Raw genomic sequence first — 27,574 nt, 5'->3', positions numbered from 1 at the left:
TAAATGAGCAAAGAAAATCGGAGCTATTTTATAACAAGATTTTCAGGTATTTCATGAATAAATGAGCAAAGAAAATCGGAGCTATTTTATAACAAGATTTTCAGGTATTTCACAGGTTTTCCTTCGATTTTTAAGGTGCAACTGACACAATGTTTGTCTGTAAAAGTGGTATGTAAAACCATATCTAAATCACACATCCCATACATTCTTGTATTCAGACTACTTTTGCATATTTACTATATTCTTAACTTACATTATAACTGTTTCCAAAGTATTGAAATAATCTAGCAAAATAAATAAATTCCTTTCTCCTTATTTTATTTATTGGTGTCACTGGTTAGGCCAGCATTCACAACCAGCACTAATTGCCCTGGACAGAGTAGTTTAATAAATCACTTCAAAGGACAGTTAACCATATTACAATGTGTTTTCAACCACATTTAGCCAACGCTGAGGACAGTTGTCAAGATTTTCTTAAGGACATAAAGGGACTTCATGTGAAAATTTGATAATAACTTTTAATAATAGATCTTATTTAATAACTTAATTTCAATTCACACTGCCATTGTGGGCTTCAAGCTCATCTGAAGTGCTCAATTTACCAATCTTCTATTGACTTAACTATAATGCTACCATTTTCCACCTATGGTTGTGGTATGGATCCAAAAAGAACAAATCAAAACTCACTTAAAAAAAATCTTCTCCACTGTAACAAAAGTTACAATAGCGCAAACTTTATCTCACTTTCAGAAATGTGATCGGGTGCAAGGGAGCTGACAGAGAAGGCAAGGAGAGCAGAACCTGGTTTAACAAATAAATGCATTCCTAAATATGAACCACAGTAATTATTCATTTGTGTGTCCTAGTTTCTATTAGCGTGAAACAAATATCTCGTCTTACACAAATACATACTGTGTGATCCATATTGAAAGTAACCAAATTGCTGCAAAAATAAAGTGGGTGACAAATGGTAATGAAGTAAAGGCTTTAGAGAAGTTGAAGTTTAATGACACTTGCAGTTAATATTTACTCATTTGCTTCTGATGGGATCCTAAGAGAAAATCTGCTACTAACAGCAAGCAAAACCAGTGGACAAGAACACTGCAAATTTGGCAAAGTATTCTGCAGATCACAAATCCCCAAAAGAATTGAAGAAAATAGACTCCGAATGACCTTCTGGGGCACTGCATTGGGTTTGGTATTAGGAAGTGGTACTGGGTAGTCTAGACTAGATTAGATAACTGAATCTGGAGACACAGCAAATAATAACAAAAGTTCAGAATTTGAATAAACTGGAAAACAATAAGCCAACATTAAAAATACAAATGATAACTCTTTAATGATTAGAAAATAAATTTTTTGTTAAATCTCATGAAAAAGATTTCATATTTCTAAAGCTCAAATGAAATAAGACATCAGCACTAATAGTGCAACAAATATAGCAACAGAATTACTTTTCAACAGGCAGTATCAGGTGACAACATCTCAAATCACATTGAAAGAATTGTGAAAACTTTCATAATAAGCAGAATGATAGTATAACCTGTTCACAAGGCATTCAGTGAAAATAATTGAATTGCAGCTACTCCCGAGGACACACCCCATAAGGGTCTTTCCGCACCAAAGCCTGAATAAATTCCCTTTCTTGTTCTGAGTTACTTGATCATTGATAGGATTGTAGCTGGCCTGAGCCAAGGGACTATCTCTAAAGCTAGATATTCACAGTTAGTTAATGATAACACTTCAGCTGCTCAAGTTCTTATTTCTTATACTTTAGATGGGAAATGCAAGTTGTAGACATGTTAAGAACACAATTAGATTTGAATATAACTGGAGAATAATTTGTCTTACAAGTTTACATAAAAACAGCTAGTTAGCTAATATATCACAAAGCTGGTGACAGCAGAAAAGCCATATCAAAAGACCTGGAATAGAAAGATAGCTGAGGGGAAAAACTGAAGATAATTAAAGAGGAAAACAATCATCATCAGTTTATTAAGTATTACATCTAAAACTTAATAATTTCCATTTTAGAAAACATATTGGTTAAACTCAATATATACAAAGCAGCCAGTTTGGGTTTCTAAAATGCTTTACCATATCCAAAGCTGGTTTCTTCAGTAGTAAAACTCAGAAATACTACAATGAAGCTACTTACGAAGATTGGAACTTTAAAAGTTGACAAATACAATAAAATACATCTGCAATAACTGGACAGATTATAACATCTGAGCCTCATCACTAGGGGCATATCAGGAACTCAGAAGCCTTGTCAGAAGAATTCAGGGCCAAAGTAACGACGATTTCCCATCCATTATGGACATTCACCAAATATCCACCAGAGCCTCCTAATGGATAAGTATTAACACCAAGAGTGTGCTTTTGATAAAATTGTCTCTCTGAAGTAAATCGTGATTTAAGCAGCGAGATTCCTTTTCTAAACCTGGAATATATTTCTATTGCACAGCTATCTCTTGGCATTTTCCTTTTTTGACACTTTTGCAGAATAATATGAAAATATTAAGACAAAATATGCTTGGGAACAAACACAAAAACAATTTGTTTCAAAATGAGTAACTATTTTTCAACCTTATCTTGAAAGATTTCGTGATGTTCTTCATCTCCTTGTATGCTCATTTTGACTAATGAAAGGGAGTCCGTGTAATTTGAAGTGGACTCGTGCGTAAATGAAGAATCCAGTACATTTTCCCTTTCTTCACTCCCATCAGAAATAGTTTCTACTAAATCCTCCATGCCATTTGCTAGTGGAACTTTACTTTCTACTGTATCGTCCTGAGAAGCATTAAATACTTGAATCTGGGGAGCGTGTTCCTCAGTTGAAAGCTTCATTGATAAGGTAAAAGAAGCACCAGAGTGTGATTCATTTACATGAAGAAGTTCCTGTGTGAAAATAAATTAAAAAACAAAGGTATATACATCAGCTCCAGCTATACATTAAATCAATTATAAAAGGACATTAAATAATTTATATAATAAAATATATTTTCACATTTCTCCAAAGCACCGCGAGCATATTTGGAGGTAAAAACAGCGGATGTTGGACTCCAGATGAAAGGTCTTGACCTGAAATGCTGAATATCTATTTCCCTCCATATATGCTGCCTGTCCAGCTGAGTTCCTCCAGTTCTCTGTGTGTAGCACTAATGCCAGTTTGTCAATTTTATATTCAAACCGTTGGACAAAGGGGATAGAGCTGCAATAATAGATCTAAGATCATGGAGTTTGACACTCAGCAACTTAATTGGCTACATAAATGGATCCAGCTACTCTATTGTACTTCTGGTGTAATCATGGAGACCTGAGTTACGGACTGACAAAAATTTAAATGCTCATTCATTAATAAGCATTCTCAATGACAACAGTCCTACACGAGACCAAAACAAAATTCAAGAGAAACTAGCTTTCTTGATATTTGGAAGTTGTTCATAGACATGACCCAATGATTCTCAATGAGATTGAAATGTAAAATGAAAAGGTTATTGTGACTGCTACTATTAATATTCCATGAACTCTATTCAGTGAACACTGCCCCATACACAATGGTAAGAATATTACTTTAATCCTAGGGTTTCCACGCCTCAGAAAGATTAGTTGGATTGGTATGCCACAATGCCCTACTAAAAATACAATGGAATATACCATATAAAGACAATTGTATAGTCTGCCAACAGTGAGTGAGCTTGGAGATGTTATAATCCTGCTGTATGCAGAAAGAAGTACTATAGATGAGATTCACGAAGGAAACCTGTGCACAAGCAACAGAGGTAATTGTCTGCATCACGAGTGCAAACATCAACCATTAATTTCTTCTCTTGAAGGTAGTAGATTGCAATATGAAATTTATGGTCTCACAGACTACATGGTACTTTTTTTTATTATGGAACTCCTGCATGGCAACTTTAAATATTTTTACCTCATTCAGATCTTCTACAGTTTCTTCTAGCTTGGCTTTTTGTTTTGCTGCAGTTTGCAGAGAATCTAGAACTGATTGTTTTGGTTGCATTCCTCGATCAAAACGATTATACATTCCACACCAGAACCTAGACAGGAGAACAGGAGGAATGTTTATTTTTTAAAAATTTGCATGTACATCTTTAAAAATGAAAAGAACTATGCCACGTGAATTCAAAGTGTCTGAGAATGGAACAAACAGAAACTTACAAAAGGAATCTCAAAATTATTACTTTTCCCCTCCAAATGCATGACAGCAAGAATACTAATTATTTTACATGGAACTGACAATTGCTGTTAAGTCACTTTATTGATGCTCTGATTCAGAAAATGAAAAAATGCAAGACTTTTTTTTTACCACAACCAGTCTTAGTTATCCCATAGAGGAGAAAATTTAAAAACACATAACTAGTGAGGAATATTCTCACAGTGTTTGCTTAAAAGCATTACAAAGAAAGGGAGATATTTATCAATTCTTTTAATCTAAAGCAAGGTGGAAATATTCCTTTAAATGGCATTCTTAAATATTAAGAAATTGCTTCCCAAGAGCTGGTTATGATCACACGCACTACTTATCCTTCTTACCTCCCACAACCAATCAACATCTCCTCCATTGCCCACCTCTTAAGGACATGATCACATCCACACCCAAGTCCTCTGAGCCCTACCTGTATCTGAGTGTGGGCCTATCACTCATCCCACAAATCTCACAAGAACTAAAGGGCTTGGAGAAAAGTTTAAGTTTTAAAATGTTTTGTTTTCTTACAACCATTTGCAGGTAAAGGTCCCTGAATTACTTGCAGTGGGAACTCTGGGAGCCACAAGACTGGCTGGTTGGTGTCCCCATGCTAACTGTACACCAATTACTTCTACACAAGATTACTTTTAACGCTCCTCGTACAGACCAGGTCATAATCAACAAACTCAACAAAAAAGCGCAGCCCAAATTTCTATCTTTACACAAGGCATCATCTTCATCTACATTTTGCCACTAACACATCTTCTTCTCTACTATCCTATCAGAGGTTGCTTCAGAGGCAAGAGACACTCTGGTTCACTCTTATAACCCCATCATATTCATTCCACTTTTCACAGAGCCTTTGCATGCAGTTAATACAACATCTGTTCTCCTTCCGACCATCTGTGACCAAACACACTTCCCAGAGGAAACAGAGATTTATTTATAAACACAAGAGATTCTGCAGGTGCTGGAGGAACTCAGCAGGCCAGGCGACATCTGAGGAAATGAATAAACAGCCGATGTTTCGGGCCAATGCCCTTCAATGGGACTGGAAAGGAAGGGGAAAGATGCCAGAATAAAAAAGTTGGGAGATGATTAGTGGAAAAGGAAAAAGGCTGAAGAAGGTATCCGGCAGGAGAGGAGTGTAGACCATGGGCGAAAGGGAAGGAGGAGGGGCACCAGGGGGAGGTGATAGCCATAGAAGTAGTAAGAGGCCAGAGTGGGGAATAGAAGAAGGGAGAAGTATCAAAATAGGAAGGAGAAAATGATGGTTTGTTGCCTCCCGGGTGCCAGGGTCCGGGATGTCTCTGACCGGGTGCACGACATCCTGGTACGAGAGGGAAAGCAACCAGAAGTCGTGATACATGTTTGGACCAACGACATAGGCAGGAAGAGGGATGAGGTCCTGAAGTGTAAGTTTCGGGAGCTAGGCAGAAGGCTGAAGAACAGGACCTCAAGGGTGGCGTTCTCAGGATTGCTGCCAGTGCTACGTGACAGTGATGGTAAGAATTGGAGGACATGGCAGTTGAATGCGTGGCTGAGGAGTTGGTGTAGGGAGAAGGGTTTTAGATTTTTAGATCATTGGAATCTCTTCTGGGGAAGGTGGGACCTGTACAGATTGGATGGGTTGCACCTGAACTTGAGGGGGAGCAATATCCTTGCATGTAGCATGGTTCGGGAGGGTTTAAACTAATTTGCGAGGGGGATGGGACCCAGAGCAATAGAGCAGTGAAAGAAGTGCATGGAGTAAAGCCAGATCTAACATAACAGAGAGGCTTTGAGGAAAGAGAAGCAGAATAACCAGTGTAAAGACAGTAAGGTAAAAGGGCTGAAATGTGTGTACCTCAATGCAAGAAGCATCAGGAACAAAGGTGATGAACTGAGAGCTTGGATACACACATGGAATTATGATGTAGTGGCCATTACAGAGACTTGGCTGGCACCGGGGCGGGAATGGATTCTCAATATTCCTGGATTTCAAGGGGATAGAGAGGGCAGAAAAAGGGGAGGAGGGGTGGCATTACTGGTCAGGGATACTATTACAGCTACAGAAAGGGTGCGTAATGTAGCAGGATCCTCTTTTGAGTCAATATGGGTGGAAGTCAGGAACAGGAAGGGAGCAGTTACTCTATTGGGGGTATTCTATAGGCCCCCTGGTAGCAGCAGAGATACAGAGGAGCAGATTGGGAGGCAGATTTTGGAAAGGTGCAAAAATAACACGGATGTTATCATGGGTGACTTTAACTTCCCTAATATTGATTGGCACCTGATTAGTTCCAAGGGTTTAGATGGGGCAGAGTTCTTTAAGTGTGTCCAGGACGGATTCCTGTCACAGTATGTGGACAGGCCAACCAGGGGGAATGCCATACTAGATCTAGTACTAGGTAATGAACCGGGTCAGGTCACAGATCTCTCAGTGGGTGAGCATCTGGGGGACAGTGACCACTGCTCCCTGGCCTTTAGCATTATCATGGAAAAGGATAGAATCAGAGAGGACAGGAAAATTTTTAATTGGGGAAAGGCAAATTATGAGGCTAGAACTTGCAGGTATGAATTGGGATGATGCTTTTGCAGGGAAATGTACTATGGACAGGTGGTCGATGTTTAGAGATCTCTTGCGGGATGTTAGGGATAAATTTGTCCCGGTGAGGAAGATAAAGAATGGTAGGGTGAAGGAACCATGGGTGACAAGTGAGGTGGAAAATCTAGTCAGGTGAAAGAAGGCAGCGTACATGAGGTTTAGGAAGCAAGGATCAGATGGGTCTATTGAGGAATATAGGGAAGCAAGAAAGGAGCTTAAGAAGGGGCTGAGAAGAGCAAGAAGGGGGCATGGGAAGGCCTTGGCGAGTAGGGTAAAGGAAAACCCCAAGGCATTCTTCAACTATATGAAGAAAAAAACAATGCAGGAGTGAAGGTAGGACCGATTAGGGATGAAGGTGGGAAGATGTGCCTGGAGGCTATGGAAGTCAGCGAGGTCCTCAATGAATACTTCTCTTCAGTATTCACCAATGACAGGGAACTTGATGATGGTGAGGACAATATGAGTGAGGTTGATGTTCTGGAGCATGTTGATATTAAGGGAGAGGAGGTGTTGGAGTTGTTAAAATACATTAGGACAGATAAGTCCCCGGGGCCTGACGAAATATTCCCCAGGCTGCTCCATGAGGCAAGAGAAGAGATTATTGAGCCTCTGGCTAGGATCTTTATGTCCTCGTTGTCCACGGGAATGGTACCAGAGGATTGGAGGGAGGCGAATGTTATCCCTTTGTTCGAAAAAGGTAGTAGGGATAGTCCGGGTAATTATAGACCAGGGAGCCTTACGTCTGTGGTGGGAAAGCTGCTGGAAAAGATTCTTAGAGAATCATGGTCTGATCAGGGACAGTCAGCATGGCTTTGTGAAGGGCAGATCATGTCTAACAAGCCTGATAGAGTTCTTTGAGGAGGTGACCAGGCATATAGATGAGGGTAGTGCAGTGGATGTGATCTATATGGAGTTTAGTAAAGCATTGGACAAGGTTCCACACGGTAGGCTTATTCAGAAAGTTAGAAGGCATGGGATCCAGGGAAGTTTGGCCAGGTGGATTCAGAATTGGCTTGCCTGCAGAAGGCAGAGGATGGTGGTGGAGGGAGTACATTCAGATTGGAGGATTGTGACTAGTGGTGTCCCACAGGATCTGTTCTGGGACCTCTACTTTTCGTGATTTTTATTAACGATCTGGATGTTGGGGTAGAAGGGTGGGTTGGCAAGTTTGCAGCCCACACAAAGGTTGGTGGTGTTGTAGATAGTATAGAGGATTGTCAAAGATTGCAGAGGGACATTGATAGGATGCAGGAGTGGGCTGAGAAGTGGCAGATGGAGTTTAACCCGGAGAAGTGTGAGGTGGTACACTTTGGAAGGACAAACTCCAAGGCAAAGTACAAAGTAAATGGCAGGATACTTGGTAGTGTGGAGGAGCAGAGGGATCTCGGGGTACACGTCCACAGATCCCTGAAAGTTGCCTCACAGGTGGATAGGGTAGTTAAGAAAGCTTATGGGGTGTTAGCTTTCATAAGTCAAGGGATAGAGTTTAAAAGTCACGATTTAATGATGCAGCTCTATAAAACTCTGGTTAGGCCACACTTGGAGTATTGTGTCCAGTTCTGGTCACCTCACTACAGGAAGGATGTGGAAGCATTGAAAAGGGTACAGAGGAGATTTACCAGGATGCTGTCTGGTTTAGAAAGTATGCATTATGATCAGAGATTAAGGGAGCTAGGGCCTTACTCTTTGGAGAGAAGGAGGGTGAGAGGAGACATGATAGAGGTGTACAAGATAATAAGAGGAATAGATAGAGTGGATAGCCAGCGCCTCTTCACCAGGGCACCACTGCTCAATACAAGAGGACATGGCTTTAAGGTAAGGGGTGGGAAGTTCAAGGGAGATATTAGAAGAAGGTTTTTTACTCAGAGAGTGGTTGGTGTGTGGAATGCACTGCCTGAGTCAGTGGTGGAGGCAGATACACTAGTGAAATTTAAGAGACTACTAGACAGGTATATGGAGGAATTTAAGGTGGGGGCTTATATGGGAGGCAGGGTTTGAGGGTCGGCACAACATTGTGGACCGAAAGGCCTGTACTGTGCTGTACTATTCTATGTTCTATGTTCTATGATGTTCATGTCATCAGGTTGGAGGCTACTACAACGGAATATGAGGTGTTGCTCCTGTAACCTGAGAGTAGCCATTATCATGGCAGAAGAAGAGGCCATGGACCAACATGTTGGAGCAGGAAGGGAGATATGATTGACCACCGGGAAATTTTTGCAGATGGAATGGAGGTACTCAACAGAGCAGTTCCCTGTGTAGAAGGGGCCGCATTGTGGGCACCGGATACAGCAGACAATGCCAACAGATTCACAGGTGAAGTGTTGCCTCACCTGGAAGGACTGTTTAGGGCCTTGAGTGGAGGTGAATGGGCAGGTGCCAGAAGGGAGATAAATGGGGAGGGATGATTGGCCAAGGGAATCATGCAGGGAGCAATCCTTGCAGAAAGCAGACTGTGGGGGAGAAGTAAAGATGTGTTTGGTGGTGGAATTCTGTTGAAGATGGCGAAAATTGCAGAGAACAATGCGTTGGATGTGGAGGATCATGGGGTGGTAGGTAAGGACAAGAGGAACTCTACCCCTATTAAGGCAGTGGGGAGATGAGGTGAGCACGGATGACCAGGAAATGGAGGAGATGTGAGTGAGGGCAGCGTCAATGGTGAGAAGGGGGAATACCTGTTCTTTGAAGGAGGATACAAGACCATAAGACACAGGAGCAGGATTATGCCATTCAGCTCATCAAGTCCGCTCTGCTATTTAATCATGGCTATTCCCGGATCCCATTCAACCCCATACACCTGCCCTCTCACCATCTCCCTTGATGCCCCAACCAATCCTGAATCTATCAACAAAAGAAAACTTGCAGATGCTGGAAATCCAAGCAACACACACAGAATGCTGGAGTAACTCAGCAAGCCAGGCAGCATCTATGGAAAAAAGTACAGTTGACATTCCAGGCCAAGAACCTTCTGCAGGACGTTCTTCCGCTTTGAATATACTCACGAACTCCGCCTCCTCTGCAGTCTGTGGCAGAGTATTCCACAGATTCACCACTCTTTGTTGAATAAAATTCCTCCTTACTTCTGTTCTAAAAGGTCGTCCCTCAGTATTGAGGCTGTGCCCTCTAGATCTGGATACCCCCACCAGAGGGAACATCCTCTCCATATCCAGCTTATCTAGTCCTTCCAACATTCAGTTAAGTTTCAATGTGATCCCCACACATTCTTCTAAATTCCAGTGAGTACAGGCCCAAAGCTGCCAAACGCTCCTCATATGTTAACCCCCTTCATTCCCAGAATAATCCTCGAGAATCTCCTTTGGACTCTCTCCAATGACAATACATCCTTTCTGAGATATGGGACCCAAAACTGATGACAATACTCTAAGTGCAGCCTGACTAATGTTTTATAAAGCTTCAGCATTATCTCCTTGTTTTTATATTCTATTCCCTTGAAATAAATGCCAACAGTGCATTTGCCTTCTTTACCACAGACTCAACATGTAAATTAACCTTCTGGAAGTCTTGCACGAAGACTACTTGGTTCCTCTGCACCTCTGATGTTTGAATCTTCTCCCCATTTAGATAATAGTCCATACTATTGTTCCTTTTACCAAAATGTATTATTGTGCATTCCGTCTGCCACTTTTTTGTCTATTTTTCCAACTTGTTTAAGTCCTGCTCAATCACTTCCTCAACACTGCCTACTCCTCCACCCATCTTTGTATCTACAAACTTTGCCACAAAGCCATCAATTCCATTATCTAAATCATTGACAAACAATGTGAAAAGTAGCAGTCCCAATATTGACCTCTGAGGAACAGCACTAGTTACTGGCATCCAACCAGAAAAGGGCCCCTTTATTCCCACTCGCTACCTCCTGCCTGTCAGCCATTCCTCTATCCATGCCAGTATCTTTCCTGTAACACCACAGGATTTTATCTTGTTAAGAAGCCTCCTGTGAGATACCTTATCAAATGTCTCCTGAAAATCTAAGTAATTGACACCCATTGCCTCTCCTTTGTCCATACTGCTTGTTACTTCCTCGAAGAATTCTAACAGGTTTGTTAGGCTGGATTTTCCGTTACAGAAACCATGCTCACTTTAATTTATTTTATCATTAGTCTCCAAGTACCTCAAAACCACATCTTTAATAACAGACTCCAGTGCTTTCCCAACTACTGAGGTCAGGCTAACTGGCCTATAATTTCCTCTCTTTTGTTTCCCTCCCTTCTTAGAGTGGAAGAAGTCAAAATTTCTGAAGTCCTGGAAAGCCTCATCCTGGGAAGAAATGCAGCAGAAACGAAGGAACTTAAAAAACGGGAATAGCAATTTTACAGGAGACAGACTGGAAAGATGTATAGTCAAGATGCATGGGAAATAGTACGTTATAAAACCTTTTGGTTGACAGCTTGTCTCTAGAGATGGTGACAGAGAGATTGAGAAAAGACAGGTGTCAGAACTGGAAGTGAATTTAGGGCAGGGTGGAAGTTGGAAGCAAAGTTGATGAAACTGATGAGCTCAGCATGGGTGCATGAAACAGCACTACTCAGTTATCAATGTAGCGCAGAAATAGTTGGGGAACATTACCAGAGAAGGCTTGGAACATGAACTGTTCCACGTAGCCTACAAAAAAGCAGGCATCGCTTGAGGCCATGCAGGTACCCATGGCTACCTCTTGAATTTTGGGAAAGTGAGAGGAGCCAAAGGAGAAATTGTTGAGGGTGAGGATCAGATCTGTCATACAAAGGAGGGTGGTGGAAGAGCACTGGTTAGTCGAGAAAGAATTGGAGAGATTTAAGGCTTTCTTGATAGGGAATATAAGTGTAATAGGACTGGACATCCATGGTGAAAATGACGTGGTCAGGACCAGTAAATTTGTTAAAGAGATCAAGAGCATGTGAAGTTTTGCCAATATAGGTGGGAGGGGACTGAACCACGGGGATGGAAAGGACATGGGGTATGCAGACATGAGTTCAGTGGGGTATGCAGACATGAGTTCAGTGGGGCAGGAGCAGGCAGGAACAATGGACCCAGCTGGACAGTTCGATTTGTGGATCTTGAGTAGGAAGTAGAAATGAACAGTGCAGGGTAAGGGAACTATGGGGTTGGTGGCAGCGGACTGGAGATTTCCAGAGTTGATAAGGTTAATGATGGTGCAGCAGACAGTGGCCTGATGGTCTGGAGTGGGGTCCTTCTCAAGGGTTAAGTAAGAGGAGGTGCCTGAGAGTTGCCATCTGGCCTCAGCAAGGTAGAGGTCAGTCTGCCACACTACAACAGCACCCTCTTTATCTGCAGGTTTGATGGTGAGGTTGGCGTTTCTGTGGAAATGAAGTTGTGCCCATTGATGTCCCATTGGCAATTGGAGATGAACGGTTCCAGAGCAGGCAGAGAACCAGAGCAATGTGTTCAAGAAGAGGAGGAGGGTTGAAGCCAGAAGGGATCATTGGTGTGGGGTGGGGAATCCTTGCCAAAGAAGTGGGCTCAGAGACGGAGGCAACAGAAGAGCTTGGTGTCATGGTGGGGGGGGGAGGGGTGAGGAATTCACTGAGGTGCTGATGGAGGGGGAAAAGACAAGGCCCTTGCTGAGGACAAAACGTTCTGCCTCCAAGAAAAGGTCAGAGATACACAGGGATTGAAGAGGAGGGGAGAGGAGAGACAGTGACATCAGAGGAGATGGGAGGGCTGGGGTGTTCAGGGAAGGCAGGGTGGTGACAGAGGAGCCTGAAGGGGTTGGAGAGTGGTGGTGGGGGAACGGGGAGCCAGGGGGCCCAACAGGAGTGAGGGAATTCTCAGACTGGAGGTGGAGGCGGCTGAGGTCGGGGCTGCAGCCAAAGCTACAGGCTGTGTAATTTGTTGCTAAAGGCATCCAGATTTGTTGGAGCTCGAATTGCCGATGCTGGTGCCTGCAATCTGGAAGCGTCCAGGGCTGTCAGAACTGGAGTTGGAGACAGCGGGATCTGCAGTCTGGAGATATCCGATCAAGTCAATATCCGAGTGGGGATCGGCAGGGGCCGCCGTCTGAAGATGGGCAATCTGCTGATCCTTCCTGGACATAATGAAGCTGAAGAACTAGCAGTTGAAGGTGTGGATCCAGTGGAGGATGAAATGTCAGAGAGGTCCATGGCAGACAGAGGAGAGTGAGGCCAGGACCTGTGGCAGAGACTGAATCTGGGCTTACAGACATCTTTGCATAGCAGAGAAGGTGGCGGGTAGAATTCGGAGGCAGAAGTTGCGAGAGATGCAGTCATGCAAACGCAGATTAATTATTTGAGATTTGTTTATACTTCTTTCAATATATGATATTAACTACCTAAAATCTGGGCTCCTGTTCACTTAGAACAGTGGTCCCCAACCATCGGGCCGCAGACCGGTGCCGGGCCGCAAAGCATGTGCTACCGGTCCGCGTGGAAACGATAAGATTTGGCGATAGGGGTCAGCGGCACCTTTCCTCATTCCCTGTCACGCCCACTGTTGAGTCATTACGCACGCGAGGTCATTATCCGTGCGTCATCCATGTCAGTGCGGGAAGGAGATTAACTCCTCGAGCTTGCAAATGACGGCGGGCTGAAAAGTGTTTGACATAACATCTCTGCCGGCATTCTGGATCAAAGTCAAGGCTAAATATCCTGAGATAGCCACGAAAGCACTGAAAACGTTGCTTCCATTTTCAACATCATATCGCTGCGAAGCGGGCTTTTCTGCAATGAATGCAACGAAAACTAAATTGCGGAATAGACTGGACATAAGGAACCCCCTTCGAGTATCGCTGTCTCCCATCACCCCTCCATAGGACCGTCTCATTGCAGGGAAACAAGCCCAGGGCTCCCACTGATTCAGCAATATTGGTGTGTTGCAATGATTTTATATGCTCATACGGGGAAAATATGTGCTGTGTGTTTATTATCCAAATGTTACTTCAAATGTTATGATGCTATTGACTTACTTATATAACCATATAACAATTACAGTACGGAAACAGGCCATCTCGGCCCTTCTAGTCTGTGCCAAATGCTACTCTCACCTAGTCCCACCGACCTGCACTCAGCCCATAACCCTCCATTCCTTTCTTGTCCATATACCTATCCAATTTTTCTTTAAATGAAAATATCGAACCTGCCTCTACCATTTCCACTGGAAGTTCGTTCAACATTTACTTCAAGCTCCCCTGATAATTGACTTATCACTATATTCACACGAGGAAAATATGCGCTGTGTGTTTAATATTAAATTTGTTAGATAAACCTTTTTAGAAACGAAATTGAGTGTATTAGCCACTTATCACCTATATTCCGGTCGTGATTAACACCTGCCCACGCCCCCCGCACAGAATCGCCAAAAACGATTTGCAGGAAAAAAAAATCGGCAGGTACACGCATGCGCACTGGTGCCCACGCAAGGCTTCATGGTCATTGTAGTCTTTTCCTGGTAACCACAACGTATTCGACTGCTACTCTTGTCCGATTGCAACCTCACCCCCCCTGCCCCCCCGGGTTGACCGGTCCGCAAGAATATTGTCAGTATTAAACCGGTCTGCAGTGCAAAAAATGTTGGGGACCCCTGACTTAGAAGACCAAATGCAGAGTCAGAGTCTCCTTTACACAGACAACAAGCATGATCCAAGCTTGTAGATACTGGAGAGTAATCCTCTATCCCACCCCTTCAAGCTTTTGTCTTCTAACATTTTATTAACAAAGGCCAATTTAAGCTCATGGGCCATTAATCAAAAAGCATAAAATTACAGATGGTTGAAATACAAATACTAGCAAAGCTGGATTGCTGAGAAGACCTTCCACTCATCAACATGAAGTGTTAATTCTGATGCTCTCTCTACAATGTTGGCTGATCTGTTAGGCATTTCCAACATTTCCTGTTGTCACAATAGCAAGTACGCCACCAGCCCATTACAACTTTCCAGACAGCAAAATAGGAAAGTAGTCAGCACTTTGAGATTTCCAGAATCAGAATTTGTTTTGATCATTTCAAATAATCACCTTCCCCATTTACACCTCCTCCAGACAGACCTCTTGTTCACTTGCTTACCCCAATACTACCCTTTTTCACCACTGTCCCTTAGTCAGTAAATTATCCTAATTTCCATCTTTGTTCTCCCTTCCCCTCTCACGCTTCCCTGCATCTAAAATCCTGTTTACTTTACTTTTCCCAGTCCTATTGAGAGATCTTGAGGATTAACTGTTCCCTCTCTGCGTTGATGCCTGTCATTTCTGATGACTTCATACGTCAAGAAATCTTGTCATAAAAATATTTTACGGAACTTTTTTAAAAGAGCTATAACCAAGCCAAAACCAAAAAAAATGAATTTAAGTTCCAGAGTCACACTTACCTGAAATTAAAAGGGGCAGTATTGGGCTTTAACACTGTATTTATTGCACTGGGTTTGTACAGAGGATTCCGGTACAGATATTGCTTTCCCAATAGAAACGGCCACAAGGAATGAGTCCTTTCTTGTATTCTATATTTTTAAGAAAAGTATTCCAAATTATATAAGCAATCATAATATTCAAGGGGATGGTTAAATTGTTTTTAAATCACACCCAGTAACAATGAGGAATTAGTAATTGTCACTGCTTTTACATCAAATTTTACTCTTCTCAAGAGATCAAGTTTCAATGAAGAACATGTGTTATGTGCACTTTCATTACTTCCTGTTTATTTCATTCAACTAGCCGTTCAGTAAATGCTCTAATTTAATTACAGAGCGCATCAGACATGATGAATTCCAACCTCGCCTGGTAGTACACAGATCCAATCCACAAGTGATGAACTTCAGAGAATTTAGGAATGGTTTTCATTTTGTCAATACTGAGGAGATCTGCAGCTGCTTTGTTGCTATGACTGATGACAGTTAATGTTACACAAACTATGAGTTCTGATTCCTATAACTCAACAGCACTTCTCCATACAACAGCGTTTACAGAAAAGCCTTTTTTATTATTGTCTCTATGCTTCCACTGCAAAACAATTAATATTAGTCAGGACATTTGTTATATTTGGCTTAAGCTACACTTCACTGGCAAGATATTTAAAGATACAATGCCAGGATTCAAAGATGATTCAATACAACATAATAACCAAAGAGCATCAAATGGTCCTGGTCTATTTCCTTCATGGCATTAATGTTTAAATGAAACTTACTTCAACTCTTGACGTTCTTTTTGGGAGTTTCCAATGAAATTACCAAATTGGCAAGAATATATGTGGTCGTGGATCTCCAGCAGATAATTCTCATTAAACTCAAAAGCACATGGAAACTGTTCCATCAGATGCCAGATACATTCAATAAACTGAGTAAACACAGGTGAAACTTCTTTGGGGTCACCTTCTAGATGGCCACATCTGTGAAAATTAAAGCAGAAAACGAATAAAAATGTTCTTAAAAATTAAACTTTAAATTGAAATGATATTTCTTTAAAATATTATCTCCTTCATCTACTTTATTTCTGACCTGAAGGCACCAGTAGGCATTTTGCCCCAGATGCTCTTTTTTCCATGCAGGCCTGCATATTTTGCTCAGCTATGTTTTGTCACTGTCCATATACTTTTCCTTACAGAGATGTTGATGTATCCAGGAGTAGTGACTCTAGCTGCTTCATTACTTTCCTTGCTATTCCCAACAACTTTTATAATAACTTTAACATAAATCATCCTATGGTGGACAGATCCAGATAGGATGTTACAAGGAGAGGTAATTAAAAATCTGTTCAGAGGATTAAGCATCAAGGAGCTCTGAAGCAAGGGAAAGAGCTTTTAGGAATGAATCATAGGAAATCAATCACAGGACTTGGCCGCTGAAAATATAACTATCAATGCAGAAATAACGAAAAGGCATACATTGAACTGAATAAAAGAACAGAGACTTCTTAGTTATTAGGCAGAAGGTGGGGAATTCTGAAACTGTCCATTTTGGCAGGAAAATTTAAAAAGCATATTATTTAAATGATGAGAAGATTGTACTAATCTGAGATGCAGAGATCCATATCTATAGAGGCAAACGGTATGTAAGCAGGCCTTTCTGCCCACTGTGTCCTTGTTAAACACTTACTGACACAAATCCGACATTAATCCTAACGTTTATTCTCCTCACACTGACATCAATTCCTCCTCTATTCTACCACCATCTGCACACGAAAAACACATTTCCCAAATGGGAAAATGGGTTTTTCATCAGCAATATTAAATTATTTTCACTTTTTATCTACTGATCATTCCCAGCATGTTTTGTTTTTATTTCAGATTGCCGGTATCTGCAGTGTTTTTGCTTTTATTTCTCTTGCCCTAGGATATAAATGGTAGAATGGTGCTGTTGCCAGTGGTCCCATTACACTACCATACACCTGGGTTCAATGCAGTCCTAAGGTGCTGGTGTATATTCCCTGTACGACCATTTGAGTTTCCTCCAGGTGTGGTATACTAGAATGGAAGAAGTGTACATCATGTTGGGGAAAATAAGTGTATATTAAATGAATATCATGCATAGTGCTTGCATTCGGTCACTTTCTGTTGCCCGAAAAGAGTAAAAGCAAACAAGGGAACTTGTAAGAGTTGTGAAATGTGAACAGATGGTTGCCATAGACCTGGCCAAACTGATAGAGAGAGACAGCAAATTCCCAAAACTGCTGAAGTTGATATAGAGTTTGGAAGGCTGTTTTGTGAGTAGAAAATGCAATACATTAGATTGGAAGAAACCCAAGTCACCATGAGAAAACCACATTTTGATTGACTGACTGCTTTTTGGAAGTCACTTTTAGTTATCTATTAATTGGTAACATCGCAGCCTGCTGTACTCAGATCTAGTCTGGGTAACTCACTTTCCTGTTGTATCAGAAATGACCAATTTTGATGTAGGGTATTCATCTGCATGCCACAGCTTTTACAGGTTCCTTTGTATGTTTCCTCTCTAACTGCTCTATCAACCCAATAGCTTCATCAAGTATAATATGAAAGCTAATTTGTCCTCACGCTTTCAGAATTATTCCTTTTATCTTATCTATTTCGCCTCACTCTCTCAATAATGTAAAGCTGATTTGTTTTCTCATTTCTCCAGCTATGATGACGAGTCTGATTTGAAGAGTTAACTTTTGTTCTTTACAGGAGGCTAACTGACATACTGAGTATTTGTAGCATTCTGTTCTGGTTTTCTGTCCTCACGTAAGATTCACAAATAGCTTCAAGTAGCTAAAGCAATTAATTCAGAAAGGGTAGCAGAATGTAAGTATATATTTTATCGATAGGGGAACTGAAGACAGAAGAAGGGAGGTTATGAATCAGTTACACAGGGTGATACTGCAACATCTAGAGTACCACTCTTTCCCAAATGATGTTAAAGAGTTGGAAACTGTTCAACAGAGATTTTATAAACAAAAACATAAGAGTGAGCAGATTGCTTTATCAGGGAAAGGGACAGGCTATTATATTATTTGGAATTTAGATATGATTGAAATATATAAGATCTTGAGGCGTCTTGAGAAGATGGAATGGTAAGAAATCAGAACAAGTAGTCCCTATTTAAAATTATGTCATGAAATGTATTCTCTCAATGCATACTGAGCCTTCAGAAATTACTTCCTCAAAATGTTGTGGTTTTGGAGCATCTTAAAGCAGATACTTAATAAGCAATAGCTGAAAAATTACCACAGGAAGCTGGGAATGCAGATTTGAGATTAAGCAGATATTCTCTTATTGAATGACAGAGCAAATTTCAGGGACCCAGTGACTCATTGCTCATATATTCATTTGCGGTATTCAAGAGGGGAAAAAGGATATGAAAGCAACAATGATAAAGTTTACTTGATGCATCCCCCAATTACCTAGAAGTGCACACAATTACCTTTGGGAAAATTTGTGTCCCATAGAGATCCATTCTTTTTCTATAAGAACCTTAAAAAAACAGCACATTTTGATCATGAGGATAAGTTATTAGAAATAATACTTCATGACATCATTTGCAAACAAAAATTTCTAATACATCAGCAATGAAACATGTGCAATTCCTTTTGGATCTAAATAAAACCTTTATCATTATTTTGTATTTCCATGATCTAATACTCTTCTGAAGTACTGAACACTTTTCCTTTTCTTTACGGGAAAAAATTTGTTCTATTTATACAGGTCCCAACTTCTATCATCCCATTGATCTTATTCAGAATTGTGAAATCTGTTCAATTGTAAGTCAAGTCACTTTCACAATAATTCAATTGTCAGGAATATCCTTTCACTCTCTAGAGAACTGCTCTGGAGACATTGTTGAAGTCTATAATTATATAACAGCATCAAGGCTGGATTTTGCCTCTGCTCTGAGATCCTTCTCTTCATTCCAAAATCTGAATTCTACCTCACACAAATAATTCCAACTGCATCCTTCTATTCTTACAATATTTCAATTGTTGCTTGATTCAGGGCATATTGACATTTTATTTGAAGCTTTATTTTAAAAAGGATGTGGTTGTCAGAATACAGAGCAGGTAGAAATTTCCTGTTTTTATTCATCATTCTATTTCATCAACAATGCTTGAGTTGGGAGGCTTTTCGTGGTTCTTTGACAGAGACCACCTGAAACACTTAGGTATTTTAGAAATCTTCTCAATGTATAAAATGTTAGCCAGGATTTTACCGGGGTGGGGGTGGGGGCAAGATTCAGTGGCCATTACTAGAGTTAGAAAACCAAATTCTAGCAACCACGTATGCACAATTAGATGTGGAAATTAAGAAGTTGCTGACCAACTTGCCCTACTCTTCCAGGTAGTATAAAAATGAGACACAGCCACTGAAACATTCAGAACATGTGATGCTCAGGTTTTGAATTATAGGTATATAGCAATAAAACCAAAATAAATTTATGCCTTGTTTATCATCACACTCATTATTTCAATGGTATAAGAAGAATTCATGCAAAATAATATTAGCACATACATAGTCCATGTTTCTTCTTCACTTCTTCAGGAATGGCTTTATTGTAGGCTCCTGCTGTCTCATTACTTCTTTATCATCTCAGCAGCAACTAGCCACACAATGTGGACTAATAATTTGACTGAACTGACTATACAGTTTTAGCCTGCACGACGTACTGCCACATACTCAAATATACAGGCCACCTTAGTCCTGTTGAAGGGTCCTGGCCCAAAACATCGACTGTTTATTCATTTCCAAAGAATGACCTGCTGAGTTCCTTCAGCATTTTGAGTGTGTTGCCATTTAAACCAATGCCTTTACCTGCTCAGCCTGCAAACTAATTTTAATTAATATTACAATATATTTTATTCAACAGAATATAAAAACTAAGTTCAGCTGGTTGAGTCTGTAAACAAAGTTATCAAAATCCCGAAACTGTAATGTGCCACATAAACTCTTACCATAAATCCCTTTATTGTTCGATAGTAGGAATCCAAGAGAACGCCAGCTAATGAGCAAACTTGAACAGTACGATCCCAGCCATCAGAACAGTGGACCAATACACTGGCATTTTCTTCAGCCACAGCCTAGAGGCAGTTGTGAACAATAAAATTACTTTAAACAGAAAGTTCTTTATATGTATTTTGTATAAACATTCATAGAAAAATTTCCTACATAACAATAACTTCAAAAGTAATGCTTTGTTTTAGACCAATTTGAAAACTAATCATAAATGTTATTAGTTTGTTATACTAGTTATGGTGGGAGGGAGACTACGTATGGGAAGTACTACTTTGAGAGTTATTTCACAATTGTTAGAATTCAGTTGAAGTTTCTCCAGGCATTAATTAAGTGAAAAATGTAACTATTTAGACAAAATGATGAAGTGATTCAAAAGAGGTTGGACACCAAACTCTATTTGCATGTGAAGTGATTAGAACAGTCTGTAAAATCAGAGGTAAAGTCCGAAATTTTACAACAATGAAATTTTACAATAATGAAAGCCTTTATAAAAAGATTTATCAGAATTATGTGGCTCAGTTACTGAATCATTAAATAGAGATTCAAAAAAATGACGAATACTCTCAAACAAAAATGCTCACGCCACTACCTTTGATAGGAAGAAACCAGCATCCATGACAGCTTTGATATGTCGCAGCCAGCCAGAATTTTCCAAGCCCGTAAGAAAATCACTCATTGATGGCGTTTTCAACTCACATACTAAAAAGTAAAATAATATTCTTTATTTATATTTCAACATTGTTTTATTTTCCCTTGCCTACTGATACAAGTGAAAACACAAGTTTGAAGACATCACACTTAAAGGCACGTCATCAGTGTTATTGACAGAGCTATACTATTTCATCTCCTTTATAATATTTCCTCCAATTTTACCCTGTCTTTTCTAATGAAAACTAATCCAATCCTTCAAAATTAATATCCAAGGATAATATTTGTACATAAAAGTTAAATAATGAGAATATTTTTCACTAAACATTACTGTTATCAGGGTAATTTGCATACATTTAATAATGGGGAGAAAATATCATAAAATATCAACCATTTTCTGAAAGTACAATGTTTGATAACCTTAATTTATTAATTTGGCTCCTCTAATCCATGCACCAAATCATTACATTGATTTTTTAAGCTAAAATTGCCATTTCCCCATCCCTCTTCCATTTAATTTCTTTGGAAGAATGATGCAGCTGGTTAAAAGACAAGGTTATTCTATTTCTATCCAACGTACAGAATTTATAACATTGTAGGAGAAGCTGTTCCCTTAAAGGCTCATTTCACCTACACTGTGAAAAATGATCTATCAGATCATTTTTCACTTTGCTCTAATAGACAGAGAGCAAAATTAATTACATAGCCACATTAAAGTTCTTTTCAAATGAACGTGACAAAATTTGCCATCATCCAGACAACCTGGAGTTATCATCCAGTAAATTGCAAAATCAGACAAAAAGGCCCAAGGTATGGGCAGGGTTCACAAAAGTTAAGCTAAACCAGAAAATGCTGAGGCAAGAACTTTCATCAATAGCATGTCAGCAGTTAAAACACCAACGCCTATCAACCAACAATAATTTTATTTTTAATTTTTCTTAATAATTTTTAAACCAAGTTTCAAATGTTACTAGTTTTTAATAAACACAGGCAGAACTAGTAAAGGTATATTACCTTCTAAAAGTTTTTGCAAACTGTTCCTCATCACATGTATGTTCTCAATACCAACAAACTGGAACCTAATATTGGAGTAATTATCTTCATTTTCATACCCCTTCCCAGCAGCTCTATTTGCCATGGCATTCAGCTATCAAAAAATAATATTAAGAACATACAGCTTAATAATTTTCATATATGGATAAAATCTCAGAAGTACTCAGTAAAATGGGCAGATTGTATAAATAGTTAAATGCTTCAGACTGGTGACTAACTGGGAGCCCTGGTGGAGCATTAACTCATTTCCCACAGATGCTGCTCTACATGTCAACTATTTTCTAGAAACTTGTTTTATTTGCCTCTATATCACTTAAAAGGAGTTTTCTCACTGACTCAGCATTCATGTGGTGTAATGAGCAGTCCTGAGATGCATAGGTCAGGCCACTCATCAATAAAAACAACTGATGCATAAATCTATACATCACAGTTAAATGATACAATTAATATGTTCTTTTATGATAACAATGAAATCTATTTCATCCTGCCCTCACTCTCTGAAATGATATTTTAGATGATCTTTAATTCAGAAATAATTGTAAAAATCAGAAAATCAGAATGCATTTCAACCCGCTGACTCTTGTAAGTAATCTTGATTCAGCATTTGGGAAACTAAATTACCTTTGGTCTAGTATCTACCACATATACAAAAGAACTTCCAGGATTGGACCTGCTGATGGCTTGTAGCATTTGTTCGTCTTCCACACACCTGGCACTGAATCCTGACAATGGCTGACTACACCTGCAAATGGCAGCCTGTTTAAAAATAAAACACTTAATTATCAAGGGAGAGGGTCGGAATTAAGAAGAAAAGTCAGCAAAGGACACTCATCGGTAAAAATACCTACATTGTTTTTCTTGTAAAAGTAAGAAAGAACAGGAAATCGTCCTCTACTTCTGAACTTTGAGCTGCCTACTATTGTTGGCTTGGTGACTTCTCTTGGTACATAGAGAATAGATGAATAAGTATTACAGGTCTAGAAGAAATCAAAACAAAATTCCATAATAAAATATGACAAATACAAATAGAGCTATACCCAATTAGTTTAATAAAACTGATCAGCAATTCAACAAAATGAGTGCTTTACTATCAAAACATGAAACTAAAGAAAACTGAACAACACTTCACTTAGACAATTTAAAGCAACAATCTGCTGAAAGAACAGCATCTGTGGGGAAAGGAATTATTGATGATTTGAGTCAAAACACTGCATCAGGACTTAGGATTGTTGATTCAGATTCCAGCATCTGCAATCTTTTGGACAATTTCTTTTCTTCAGCAGTTTGATCGGGGCACGACTGCGCAAGTGCATGAACGTCAGCCAGTGAGAACAGTGAGAAGAGTTTAAAGGGAGACGGTTATTTCTTCAGCGGTTTGATCGGGGCACGACTGCGCAAACGCGTGGACGTCAGCCAGTGAGAACAGCAAGAAGAGTTTAAAGGGAGACGGTTATTTCTTCAGCGGTTTGATTGGGGCATGACTGCCCAAGCGCGTGGATGTCAGCCAGTGAAAACAACGAGAAGAGTTTAAAAGGAGACACCTTATAGAGCGGGGGTCAGAGGAGCAGACGACAGAGGACAGGGATACAGAGTAGGAAGGCTTTGGCTCAACGGGGCTTCAGTGTTAACGGATCGAGGCAAGGTAGGTTGCCTGAGTAGAATACAGACAGGAAGTATGTGTGTGAGGCCGGTCTTCTGTGCTCGGTGTCAGATGTGGGGGGTCCAGGAGACTCCAGAGACTCCCAGCCTCCCAGATCGCCACTTCTGCACCAGATCCGTCGAGTTGCAGCTCCTGAGGGACGGTGTTAGGGAACTGGAGATAAAGCTCGATGTCCTTCATCTGGTCAGGGAGAGTGAGGAGGTGATAGAGAGGAACTATAGGCAAGTAGTCACACCGGGGCCTTGGGGAGACAGATAAGTGGGTAACAGTCAGGAGAGGGAAGGGCAGGAGTCAGAGGCTAGAGAGCCCCCCTGAGGCTGTACCCCTTGACAATAAGTACTCCTGCTTGAGTACTGTTGGGGGGGGGAGGGGGACTACCTGGGGAAGCAACAGTGGCTGCGCCTCTGGCACAGAGTCTGGCCTTGTGGCTGAGAAGGGTAGGGAAAGGAAGGGGATGGCAGCAGTGACAGGGGACTCTATAGTTAGGGGGTCAGACAGGTGATCCTGTGGACACAGGAAAGAAGCACGGATGGTAGTTTGCCTCCCAGGTGCCAGGGTCAGAGATGTTTCTGATCATGTCCAAGATATCCTGAAGTGGGAAGGTGAACAGCCAGAGGTCGTGGTACATATTGGTACCAACGATATAGGCAGGAAAAGGGAGGAGGTCCTGAGAGCAGACTACAGGGATTCAGGAAGGAAGTTGAGAAGCAGGACCACAAAGGTAGTCATCTCCGGATTACTGCCTGTGCCTCGCAACAGTGAATACGGAAATAGAGTGAGCTGGAGGATAAATGCATGGCTGAGAGATTGGAGCAGGGGTCAAGGATTCAGATTTCAGGATCATTGGGACCTCTTTTGGGGCAGAAGTGACCTGTACAAAAAGGACGGGTTGCACTTGAATCCGAGGGGGACCAATATCCCGGCGGGGAGGTTTACTAAGACTATTGGGGAGAATTTAAACTAGAATTGCTGGGGGGTGGGAACCGAACTGAAGAGACAGAAGAACAGGCGATTGTCTCACAAATAGAGAAAGCTTGAAGACAGTGCAAGAGGGAGGATAGGCAGGTGATCGAGAAGGGACGCGCTCAGACCGATGGTTTGAGATGTGTCTATTTTAATGCAATAAGTATCATGAACAAAGCAGATGAGTTTAGAGCATGGATCACTTCGACTGCCAGGCTTTAGATGTTTCAGAAAGGACAGGGATGGAGGCAAAAGAGGTGGGAGCGTGGCACTGTTGATCAGGGATAGTGAGACGGCTGCAGAAAAGGAGGAAGACATGGAGGGATTGTCTATGGAGTCTCTGTGGGTGGAAGTTAGGAATGGGAAGGGGTCAATAACTCTACTGGGTGTTTTTTATAGACCACCCAATAGTAACAATGACATCGAGGAGCAGATAGGGATACAGATTCTGGAAGGTGCAATAATAACAGGGTTGTCATGGTGAGAGATTTTACTTTCCCAAATATCGATTGGCATGTCCCTAGAGCAAGGGGTTTGGATGGGGTAGAGTTTGTTAGGTGTGTTCAAGAAGGCTTCTTGACAAAATATGTAGATAAGCCTACAAGAGGAGAGGCTGTACTTGACCTGGTATTCAGAAATGAACCTGGTCAGATGTCAGATTTCTCAGTGGGAGAGCATTTTGGAGATAGTGATCACAACTCTACTTCCTTTACCATAGCATTGGCGAGGGATAGGAACAGACGAGTTAGGAAAACATTTAATGGGAGGTAAGGGGAACTACGAGGCTATCAGGCAGGAACCTGGAAGCATAAATAGATGTTCTCAGGGAAATGTACTGCAGAAATGTGGCAAATGTTCAGGGGATACTTGCATGGGGTTCTGCATAGGCGCATTCCAATGAGACAGGAAAAGAATAGTACGGTACAGGAACCGTGGTGTACAAAAGCTGTTGTAAATCTAGTCAGGAAGAAGAGCTTACGAAAGGTTCAAAAAGCTAGGTAATGATAGAGAGCTAGAAGATTATAAGGCTAGCAGCAAGGAGCTCAAGAAATTAGGAGAGCCAGAACGGGCCATGAGAAGGCCTTGGCGGATAGGATTAAGGAAAACCCCACGGCATTCTACAAGTACGTTAAGAGCAAGAGGCTAAGACCTAAGAAAATAGGACCAATCAAGTGTGACAGTGGGAAAGTGTGTATGGAACCGGAGGAGATGTCAGAGGTACTTAGTGAGTACCTTGCTTCAGTACTTACTACGGAAAAGGATCTCAGCAATTGTAGGGATGATCTGCAGCGGACTGAAAAGCTTGAACATGTAGATATTAAGAAACAGGATGTGCAGGAGCTTTTGGAAAGCATCAAGTTGGATAAGTCACTGGGACCAGACGAGATGTATCCCAGGCTACTGTGGGAGGCGAGGGAGGAGATTGCCTTGTCTCTGGTGATGATCTTTGCATCATCAATGGGGACGGGAGAGGTTCCGGAGGATTGGAGGCTTGCGGATGTTGTTCCATTATTCAAGAAAGGGAGTAGGGATAGCCCAGGAAATTATAGACCAGTGAGTCTTACTTCAGTGGTTGGTAAGTTGATGGAGAAGATCCTGAGAAGCAGGATTTATGAACATTTGGAGAGGCATAATATGATTAGGAATAGTCAGCATGGCTTTGTGGAAGGCATGTCATGCCTTACGAGCCTGATTGAATTTTTTGATGTGACTAAACACATTGATGAAGGTAGAGCGGCAGATGTAGTGTATATGGATCAGAGGGTCCGAGTCCATAGGACACTCAAAGCAGCTGTGCACATTGACTCTGGTTAAGAAAGCATATAGTGCGTTGGCCTTCATCAATCGTGGGATTGAGTTTAGGAGCCGAGAGGAAATGTTGCAGCTATATAGGACCTTGGCCAGACCCCACTTGGAGTACTGTGCTCAGTTCTGATCTCCTCACTATAAGAAGGATGCGGAAACCATAGAAAGAGTGTAGAGGAGATTTACAAGGATGTTGCCTGGATTGGGGAGCGTTCCTTATGAGAATAGGTCGAGTGAACTCGGCCTTTTCTCCTTGGAGAGACGGAGGATGAGGGGTGACCTGATAGAGGTGTTCAAGATAATGAGAAGCATTGATCGTGTGGATAATCAGAGGCTTTTGCCCAGGGCTAAAATGGCTAGCACAAGAGAGCATAGTTATAAGGTGCTTGGAAGTAGGTACAGAGGAGACGTCAGTGGTAAGTTTTTTACGCAGAGAGTGGTGAGTGTGTGGAATGGGCTGCTGGCGGCGGAGGTGGAGGCGGATACGATAGAGTCTTTTAAGAGACTCCTGGACAGGTATATGGAGCTCAGAAAAATAGAGGGCTCTGGGTAACCCTAGGTAATTTCTCAGGTCAGCACATGTTCGGCACAGCTTTAAGGGCTGAAGTGCTGTATTGTGCTGTAGGTTTTCTATGTTCTAATTTAAATTTCAAACTAGAATTAAAAAGAACTTACTGAAATAGTCTTGGGTAAACTTGAATTAGTACTTAAGTGTGTTAATTTTGGATATAGCATCATTTAGAAATCACATATGTTTCTGGACTGAAGTCAGTTTTTGAGGTGTACAATATTAAAAGTGAATAGAAACCTGAAGTTAAAGAGGAAAGAAACAGATCCATTGACACAATGAGTCAACATGACAATCAAGCACCTACTTAAACTAATTCTGCACTAATTCCATTTTAATCATCTCACTTAAACCCCCGTTTTCTACCACTCATTTACACATCGGCAGCAATTTACAATGACAAATTATTCCACCAACTCGCATGCACTGAGGCGTGGGAGAAAAATGGAATACCAGAAGGAAACCCATGTAGTTCACAGGGAAAATGTGCACTCCAGGCAGACAGATAGCAGCAAGGGTCAAAACTAAACCCAGATCACTGGCTCTGTGAGGTACCAACTTTATTAGCTATGCCATTTCCAAATCTGCTGATGACCTCACTATTTTGACTAGGTTATTGAACTACTTTAACATGAGAGAGACAAGTGGCTGAAA

General features: G+C 41.0%; 1 protein-coding gene across 1 annotated transcript in view; it reads right to left on the bottom strand.

Moving 5' to 3' along the window:
- Positions 1 to 1,313: 1,313 nt before the first annotated feature.
- Positions 1,314 to 27,574, bottom strand: part of mtmr8 (myotubularin related protein 8) — a 43,628-nt gene continuing 17,367 nt past the window's right edge. The window contains exons 5-14 of the mRNA XM_072270820.1: positions 22,772 to 22,900; positions 22,545 to 22,679; positions 21,885 to 22,017; positions 20,812 to 20,921; positions 20,162 to 20,287; positions 18,640 to 18,689; positions 15,948 to 16,148; positions 15,136 to 15,264; positions 3,935 to 4,061; positions 1,314 to 2,901 (exon numbers count right to left, since the gene is read on the bottom strand). Of these exons, the coding sequence (XP_072126921.1) occupies positions 2,578 to 2,901; positions 3,935 to 4,061; positions 15,136 to 15,264; positions 15,948 to 16,148; positions 18,640 to 18,689; positions 20,162 to 20,287; positions 20,812 to 20,921; positions 21,885 to 22,017; positions 22,545 to 22,679; positions 22,772 to 22,900 (1,464 nt within the window). The 3' untranslated portion in view covers positions 1,314 to 2,577. The remainder of the gene's footprint in view (positions 2,902 to 3,934; positions 4,062 to 15,135; positions 15,265 to 15,947; positions 16,149 to 18,639; positions 18,690 to 20,161; positions 20,288 to 20,811; positions 20,922 to 21,884; positions 22,018 to 22,544; positions 22,680 to 22,771; positions 22,901 to 27,574) is intronic.

The sequence above is a fragment of the Mobula birostris genome, chromosome 10 (genome assembly GCF_030028105.1).
Source record: "Mobula birostris isolate sMobBir1 chromosome 10, sMobBir1.hap1, whole genome shotgun sequence".
Lineage (NCBI taxonomy): Eukaryota > Metazoa > Chordata > Chondrichthyes > Myliobatiformes > Myliobatidae > Mobula > Mobula birostris.
Note: the sequence above shows the minus strand (reverse complement) of the source record. Positions and strands in the feature narration are given on the sequence as shown.